The sequence below is a fragment of the Camelus dromedarius genome, chromosome 3 (genome assembly GCF_036321535.1).
Source record: "Camelus dromedarius isolate mCamDro1 chromosome 3, mCamDro1.pat, whole genome shotgun sequence".
NCBI classification, from domain to species: domain Eukaryota; kingdom Metazoa; phylum Chordata; class Mammalia; order Artiodactyla; family Camelidae; genus Camelus; species Camelus dromedarius.
This window is the reverse complement of record NC_087438.1, coordinates 94,850,281-94,859,631: the sequence shown is the minus strand read 5'-3', so window position 1 is coordinate 94,859,631 and position 9,351 is coordinate 94,850,281. Positions and strand designations below refer to the sequence as shown.

General features: G+C 48.1%; 1 protein-coding gene across 1 annotated transcript; it reads left to right on the top strand.

Annotated features, from left to right (window-relative positions):
* The first annotated feature begins 801 nt into the window (after nucleotides 1-801).
* Nucleotides 802-2,384, top strand: SMIM32 (small integral membrane protein 32). Its single transcript, XM_031449083.2, has one exon. The coding sequence runs from the start codon at nucleotides 1,378-1,380 to the stop codon at nucleotides 1,687-1,689; it is 312 nt and encodes a 103-aa protein (XP_031304943.1). The 5' UTR covers nucleotides 802-1,377; the 3' UTR covers nucleotides 1,690-2,384.
* Nucleotides 2,385-9,351: the final 6,967 nt, after the last annotated feature.

Here is a 9,351-nt window from a genome sequence, read left to right as displayed (position 1 = left end):
TCAGTGCTTCTTGAGAAGTTCAGGGGCTGTGGTGGCTGGGGCACTGGTTCTCATTCCAGCCTGGGGGGCTTGGAAGACTTCTCAAAGGAAGTGAAGAGACTGGACTCCTGGAAAAGGAGAACCCCTATCTCAATCCAGCTGACTGCTCGCCTCTGTCCTGGCCACCAAGTCTTTGCCAGGGCTGCCAAGGGCAGGCAGGCCAGCATATCTTCCTCTTGTCCCCTGTGCCCCAGCAGAACAGCCCAGGGGCACCAAGCAAATAAGCTCATGGTACGGGAGCACATGTGTTCTCAGGGCGCAGGTAGAGTGGAGCCTGGGCCCATGGAACCAGTCCAAGCTTGTGGGGGGCTCTTATCTTCTGCCCTTGCCCTCAACCTCTCCTGGAAGCAGGTGCCCTCCCTGAGCTACCCAGCCTTAGGGCTCGGAGCCAACCTCACTGTGTCTGGAGAGAGAATGTCCACGAGAAGAACGAAAGCAGGTATCCATGACCGGCTGAGCCTGGTCTCTGAATTGGTTTGCTGTCCCTACTGTCTCTGTTTTGCGTCTGTCCGTCAGTCTGTAATCATCTCTTTGTCCATCTGTCTTTCCATGACCCTGTGTTTTTCCTCCCTCCCTGTCTTGGTGTGTCCCTCTGTCCGTGAGCGACAAGAGGCCGGGCCGGGGGCAGGCGCAGCCCTGTCCTCTCTCGCTCTCATTGGTTCGCAGCCGCTCCCTAGGGGCAGCCGCCGCCAGTCCCGCCCCCCGCCCGGGACCAGAGCCCGCGGGGCCACCTCAGAGCTCAGTCTTCTGCTCAAGACAGGAGCGCAGCAGCCAAAGCCAGCGGGGACAGGCTTGCAGCACATCAGGCATCTCGACAGGGACTCGAGGCTGCAGAACTGCTCCGAAACGCGGCGGCGGTGCGGGAGGACGCGGAGGACTCCCAGCTTTGGCCCTCAGTACACTCCCAGTGTACTAAGCATCTCAGCGGTGCCCGGCAGGGACCTCGAGCTGCGGCCGCACTCACCAGGCACCTCTCAACGCCGCTGCAGCCCAGGGGCGCCCCGGAGCCCGGAGCTCCCCGGAGCTGGGGTCCGAACTGAGAGGGCGGCCGTAAACCCGGGTAGCTTGATTCGGGACCGCGGGTGGCGACGGCGAGAAACAGGGAAAGCCCGGGGATCACGGAAGCCGAGCCGTCCAGCTCCGAGCCTTGGGGTCTGCCGCCTGGCGAAGAGGGCAGCGAAGCGCGGTGGCCCGGGAACTCCGCAGCCCCGTTGGCCCCGCGGGCACTGGCTCGCGGTCAGCAGCGCGCAGCGGGGCGCGCCATGGAGGCGCCGGGCGGCGCCGGGCAGCGTGAGGCGAAGTGAGGTGGCTGGGCCGGGGTCGGCGGGCCCGCGGGCCATGTACGGCGACGTGTTCAACGCCACGGGCGGCCCGGAGGCGGCGGTAGGCGGCGCGCTGGCCTTGGCAGCCACGGTCAAGGCAGAGGGCGCTTTGCCGCTGGAGCTGGCTACCGCGCGCGGGATGCGGGACGGCGCGGCCGCCAAGCCCGACCTGCCCACCTACCTGCTGCTTTTCTTCCTTCTGCTGCTCTCCGTGGCGCTCGTCATCCTCTTCATTGGCTGCCAGCTGCGCCACTCGGCCTTCGCCGCGCTGCCCCACGACCGCTCGTTGCGGGACGCCCGCGCACCCTGGAAGATGCGGCCGGTGTAGTGGAGGAGCGAGCCAGGGTGGCGGGCGCCGCGTCTCGATCTCGCTACCAGCAAGCCGGTATGAGAGTGTCAGGGCGCGCCTGACGCCCCTGGAGGACATAGCGCTCTGACCGATCACCCTTCCCGACCTCGAGCGGCACCCTGGGCATAAAGGGAATCCGAGGTTAGAAGACTGCGGAGGGTCCCGAGCCTCGTGGCAGCCGCGAACCAAGGTTCTACTCCACTGGCTGAGCCTCTCTTTTCCGGGCAGCGGGTCTAGCCCGGGTGCCTTCCTGCAAGACTGCGCGCCCGCCGGGACGCGGGAGCCTTCCTCGCCGCTTGCTGATTTACCTACTTTGCGCATCCAACGGGCAGGCGAGGCGAGCGCGCAACCAGACAGGAGCTGCCCGTCCGGAGCCCCAGCCCTATGGCTGTTTTCCCGCAGATGCTACTGCCTCTCCCACTCTTCGGCACCGAGGGTCCCACTAGGATCGGAGCGTGAACTCAGCCAGACTTGGGAATAATGGCCTTTGGGGGCTGCGTCCCCCCTGGGAAGTGAGGGGATGTGGAGATTCAGTGCGTTCCAACCGGGTTCAAGGACCTTTTCTTTGCCCACGTGCGCGAAGGGGAAGCTGGTCTAGAGAGGCAGGGTCCCACCTGCAGCACCCTGTGCTGGGGGATCCGCGTCCCACATATTCTGGGGCCGCATTTCTACAATAAAATCTCACTGAATTAGACCCAGTGCTGAGAATGCTCTGGTCACTGGTTGCGCCACTTTGGAAGGGGATAAAGGGCAGATTGATCCTGAGCAGGCTGAGACCCAAGAGCAGCATGCCTCCCACCTACTGTGACCCAGGTCAGTTTTAATGAGACTTAACTCCGCTCAAACCTTCCCCAGGGTCAGGCAGTTAACTTGCTCTGGGAAATGTTTTCGGAGCCAGTCTGAAAGAGGAATTGCTGCCTCATTTGCTGAAAAAAAATTTCTGTATCGGGCTCTGTGGAGACCTTCCCTGCAGGGCCGTTCCTCCCACCTGGCATCCTCCACTCCATTGCTCTTGGGGCTTCTCCTGGGCCTGAACCCTTCCAAGTATTTCTAAACCAGAACCGTGCGGTGAAGGAAGGGCCTGAGGGTGAGGTGATGGGGGTAGCTGCTCAGCACTTCTTCCCCAAGTAGGCAGGAGGCCAGCAAGAAAGCAATGGATGAATAAGCCCAGCTAGGAGGAGCTGATTTCAAAGAACCTGAGAGGGAACAGAAAGAATTATGATAATCTTGACCATTTTCAAAGTTAATCTAATTCTAGGGAGTCTTCTTTATGGCAGTTTAAAAGTTTCATGAGTCACTTGGTTCAGTAGGGCACTAGAGCATAGAGAATATTTGACTAAATGGAAATTTGGTAGATCATCTAATCCACTAGGTTTAAATAATATAGGGGTCACTCAGGTTTTGAGAATCTGAAGAATGCTAAGGACACCTGTCTGGCAAAATGCATACAGGCACACAACTCTGCAAACCTTTTGTAAGGGCTGCCAGGCACTGAAATTAGTTTAAGGACCCAAGCTGAGGATGGAAAAAGACTTGCTAGGGCTCCAGTCTCAGGCCAGGGCTCCCTCCTGCCACTTCTCAGCCAGTACCTAAAATTCCCTCCTGCTTCTCTCCCATGAAGCAGCAGAAATGAGCAGTTGACAATGTTTCATCTTGGGCTTGATTACTCATGTCTTGGACAGCTAACACCAGCCAAGCCTAATGGAGCTAATTCTGTGATACCATCACAGAACACTTTAGTTTGGTTTTGGGAAATGTAACCAAACCTTTCTAGCCTATAGTAATGGTAACCCAGCTAATCTGTGTGATCCTTGGTTGCAGAGAAGATTAAATGGCGTTAAGTGTTAAAGAGATATGAGAGCCCCTGGCCAGCATAACGAAATCACACATTGCTGATATGGGGGACCCTTAGGCCTTAATCTGGGGGCTGTGAGAGGTAGGGGACTAATGTAGAGGCAGTGTATCCCTCCTCCACATCTCCTGAGGGATACATCTCAAGGCAGTATGCAGAGTGGTAAGAAGCACAAGTTCTGGAGTCTATCTGGCTTTAAATCTCAGCTCCACTGCTCAGTGGCTGTGTGACCCCATGCAAATTCCTTACTCTATCTTAACCTGTCTCTTCATCTGTGAAATGGGTATATCACCTAGCTCCACAGGGTTGAATGTCGAACGACATAACCAGTGTAACATGCTAGCACCCAAATGTTAGCTGTTATTGTCACTGAGCCTTAGGCTTGAGGCAGCATTGCTGAAGGGACCCTCCAATAGGATGTGCTTTTACCACGGCTCCCTCTCTACTGTGATCACAAATAAATTCAAGGGGAGAATATGAGTGGATGACTGGTGTAGAGGTCACCTGAAGTTCCTGGGCCAGATTCAGCTGAAGCCAGAGTGATCCAGGAGGCTCTTGAGATCCCTTAATGAAATACTGGCCCAAGGCATTAAGAGGTTAAAGCTAAAAAGTGCTAAGATGGAGACAACTTGGAAAGCTTCTTTCTGATGTCTCTACAGGTTGCAATGGTCTTAGCCACCTAAGCCAAACGCTTCAAAGGACAGGCACTTCTGGAAGAAAGTCCTAGGTGGTTAGATCTATGCAGAGCTGGAATCTAGAAACTAAGCAGGGTCAGTGAGAGGAACCAGATTACAGTTCTGCTTTTTGCCAACACTGTGATGCTGAATAATTTCATTTCCTTCTCTAGGCTAGTGTTAGACTAGTTGAGCGGTAATGGGTCCTTCTGCATGTGGGACCTAGCCCCAGATTCTCCCCTGAAAAGCAGGGATGTGGCTGAGTTCATGCCTGTCTTATGCTGATATGCAGGGTAAGTGGGCCACAATGTGGTAACTGGACATTGACATGGATATCAGGGAGGCCAGTCTATGCACACACATCCTCCTGCCCTTTGTTCTTCCACCAATCCCACGATGCCTCAGAACTACCTTTGGAGAGCTGGGCATGGCAGGCTAAAAATAGGAATAGGTTCATGACACAGGTGTTTGGGCCCCTCTGCCATAACCAGCCACTGGGATTGGGCAAGAGGACTAAGAACACATTTCTGCTGGGGGTGAGGGGTGGCAGGGTGGAAATTGGGAAAGGTAGTTGCAGATGCCAGGAACTAGGGAGAAGCAGCATAATGTACTGACCAAGGGCCTGAATCCTGGAGCCAGGTAACCTCACCTTGGCCATCCATTCTAAGCCTTGATCATGCTTCTGGATTTCTGAGAGCCTGTTTCTTCACCTGTAAAATGATAGAAGATAATAACAGTACCTGCTTCATTTACAGAATGACTAAAACTCACCACCTTTCCATATAAATTAGATCTTCCTCCAGTCCTCTTCATCTCAGCAAAGTGCACCATTATCTGGTTGCCCAAAGTAAAAAGCACATGGTGGTCACTCTGACCCCAAACTCTTCTTCATCCTCCCGTATGCAATTCATCACCACTCTACTCCATCCACTTCCCTCCACTCCATCCACTCCCTTCCATCTCCACCACTGTCACCTAAATTCAAAGCCTAGCATCTACTTTCACCTCTCTAAAAAGCACATGTCCGACCCCAGTATCTGCCTCCTGCCCCACCTTACATTCCAGTTCTTGCTCTCAGGATTTAAAACAAAACCCTAACCTCTGCCTACAAGATGCAGCCCCCACCAACCTCTCAAGCCTTATCTCCTCACACTCCTCTTGAACTCCAGGCTCTAGACACCATGGCCTTTTGATCCCTGAGGCCTCTCTGCCTCAGCTGCTTGTCTCCTCTCCACCTGACTAATGCCTTCTCATCCTTCAGGTCTCAACTTAATAGCTCTTCCTTGAAATAGGTTTGCCTGAGTTCTCAGAGAAGAGCAGTTATATTCTTTCACAGACCCCGATCAGCTCCCTTATCACAACTATTAGGTAACTTTAATTCACACTCCAATGTCTCTCCCTCTACTAACATGTAAGCTGTATGAAGTCAGGGACAACATTCGCCTGCTCACTGCTACTTTCCCAATGCCCAGAACAGTGTCAGGTGTAAAGTAGACATGGAATAAGTATTTGTTGAATGCAATACAGTGGAAAGACAGAGCTAGAGGTTAAGGCAAATTTGCCTGTGGGTTCTTCATCTAAACACTTCACCTGTGATTTTCTGCCTTAAACTAAACTGGTATCAGATGAGGTACTGAGTTGAACTCTCACTGATCAACCCTCCAAGTGGTCAGTGTCCTGGAGGCGGTAACCCACAAAGTTGTTAGCACTGCCATTTCTTTTCTCCATCTATGTAACACGTCAGTAATTCCTGTATCCCCGGCAGAGACTAAAGAGCATGCAATTTACAAGTTTGTACCTTTGGCCGTTTCTGCTTGAATTACTCCTTTTCCTGCAGGGAAGCTGAGATTTTTACCATATCATTCATAGTCTTCTGAATTGCCTTGACTGCGAATCAATTAAATCACTACTTCACATACTGACTGACTCTCTCATCCCTTCCTGGACTTTGATCAAAGCTTTCCTTCTCAATGAGACCTTCCCTGATTTCTTGATTTCAAACTTCAGCCATCTTCCTCCCTCCACTCCTGACATTGCATATCTTCCTTTCCTACTTTTTCTCCTTAGAACTTACCACTACTCTGTATATTTCATTTATCTTGTTTTGTGTCTCCATCAACCAGAATGAAGATGCTTTAGAGAAAGAATTTTGTTTTATTCACTTTATGCTCAGCCTGACATCTATTAGGCTCTCTAATATTAACTGGACGAATGAACAAACAACTTGATACTTTTTTTCAGGACCAGAAAAAAATCCAGATATTTAGAGAAACAGGAACAGATTTTTTTTTGCTTGAGTCTCCCTGATTCTTCATTTCTGCCCCTCCTCCACCCTCCAAAACAGATCAAATAACCCTAACCAGATAGGGACTGAAATCATTAAACTATGTTATATTATAGCTTCACTTTCCACGAGAACAGGAATGACTCGCTGTGAGAGCTCTGCTGCCTGGCATAAAGTGTGACTTGCAGTCAGCATTCAGTAAGGGTGAGACTAAGTGAATGAGCAAGTAAGGATAAACTAGAGGCTAAGGCCTGAACTGTTCTAACAAAGAACATTCCCCACCTCCAAGTTTCTTTTCCACATAACCTTCCAAGGGTAGCACAGCTCTATCACCCTCATCCTTTGGCATCCATGTCCACTGTCACTCATCTCTGCATTCCAACCACAGGGAAGGGGAAAGAGCAAGAGGAATCCTCTTTGGAGCATTATGCCACAATGGCTGATACCTTTCTGCTCATGTCCATTGGTCAGAACTAAGTTGCATGACCATCCCTAGCTGAAAGGGAGGCTGGGAAACGTGGTCTGGGCTGGACAAAGGTCTTTGATGAGTGAAGAAGGAGAGAATGGATATTAGTAAACTTACAGTAGTTGATTAAACAGACAGTAAAAGAAAAGCACCTTTCTTTTCATACAAAGATTGTATTTGCAGGCTTATTGTTTATATATAACTAGTTTGTGCTGCATTCATCATCTTCACCTTCACTGCCATCATGAACCTAGTCTAAACAAATTCTGTAAAATTCATAGGATTTTATATAAAGAAAAGTAATGTTTACTATTAATCTCAACTTATGGTGACAGAGCCCTTCAAACTCCCTGTGCTTTCCCCCACCCCAACAATCACACATGCACTCTTCAGCAAAATTAATCTTTTATTTTGAAGTACAAATACAGGTCGCTATATTCTGTCTCTCAAAAGCATTACTTGGGTGTCCCACCTGAATGCAATTAAAAGTCTGTTCCTTGGGCACAACAGTTGGGGGTGATATTATAAGATCTAAACCAGGGCACTAAATCAAACTACAGGGTTCTTAACACTGCCACCTCTGTAAGCTATGGAATAAAAAGTATACTCTTTGGCGGGAGGGGGTGGGTATTTTCTCTTGTCAAATACATCTAGAAAACTATGCCCTTTCAACTTTCTCTGGGAAAATATTAAATGTCAACATGTTAAAGCTCCAACTTGACTGTTAATTTTGTAGGTTCTCTAAGCAACAATCCAGGCACTTGACAATTTTGGGGCAAAGGTCCAAAAGTTCAAAGAGAAAGAACAGATACTCTAATTTCTAATTTCTTAGTTGAGTTTCCCCCTTTCCTCTCCTTTGAGGCATGCAATAAAGAGATCTAATAAAGTGCTGAGCTTCAATCCAACCAATTAAGAATAGTCTTATTATATAATTTAAAGCTAAATTCTAGCATAAAAAAATCACATCTGACTTCAGTACTCTCATTCATTCAACAAATACTCGAGTGCTTACAGTATATGAAGAACTGCTCTAGCAGTGGGAACACAGGTCTGGCCGCAGCTTACATTCCCATGAGATGAGACAGTCTATAAACAGAGTAAAGAAAATATGTAGTATTTTGGATGGTGATAAATGCTATAAAAGATGAAAAACTTTTTTTTTGTTCTCCTTATCTTCCAAGATCTTATTTTCCTTCTATTTGATGTAATACATTTTGGAAAAGTCTGCCATTAAACAAAATAAGAGAGAGCTAGCTAAGAGATGACAATGCTCTCTAAGGTATACAGAATTCAAGAAACACTTTGGAACCAAAGCAATTCCTCTGAGAACCCTTTCAGAAAAGGAGCTACAGCTTCACCCATCATCAGCTAAATTTGTGTCAAAGAGAGGAAAGGACTGATGGAGAGTGATGACATGAGCAGGTTAGAAGGATAATACGCATAAATGTTAATGGTTAGCTATTGGTTTGGGATTTTTAGTTTATACTTTTCTGTACTGTTAAAAGTTCTCAGCATTTACCTCACATAAAAGTATTATTTAATATGAAGTAGCAGGTGAGGGGAAAGGGGTAAGAGATTAAGACAAAGTATAAGGAAGCTTTCAAAATCCATCCCAAACATCAAAAAATTGCTTCAGGAAAGGTCTCTCACAGGAACTACACACACATCAATTTGAAACAATATGGATAATACAATCTTAACCACCAACCAAAATCCCCCTTCCACCTCCCACTCAACATACTTTAAGATGGAGATGTTTAAAAAAACTCTCCTTTGTATTTTCCCTGTAGCCCTTTTCCCCTTTAAAATACAACCACAAGAAGTGGTTTAGATAAAAAGAACACAAGATTTTTTTTTACCAGTTTATTAAACATAGGTTTACAAATTCAACAACAAAAAATACTGTAATATTTAAAATGTTAAATAGGGGGAAAGCACTTTCTTATGGCCCACTGAGAGCCTTCTTATAAAATATGAACTGAATCAAAACAGCTGTAATATGGAGTAGCATCAGCCACTGAGTCTCACATCTACAAGAAAACCGAAGCAGCTGTCACAGCTGATCTCTCTGTCACCCGAACTGTTTTGGTTATAGCAATTTGAAAACTATTTATCTTAAATTGGAGAGAAGCCAACACCTCTCACTGTTCACTGAACTCTTTTGCCAGAACAAATGTTTTAAAAATATGCTTCTAAAAAAGACAGCGAAGTTGCTACTAAATACCTTACTAAATGCCTTACACTGGAAATTAAAAAGGCAGAAGAAGAAACTGATTTGCAGAAATGGATTATTTTGATGAAGCCATAGAGAATAAGAGCTTTTATATTTATTCTTTTGGGTTATTTAGTTTGTGTTTCTCCTAGT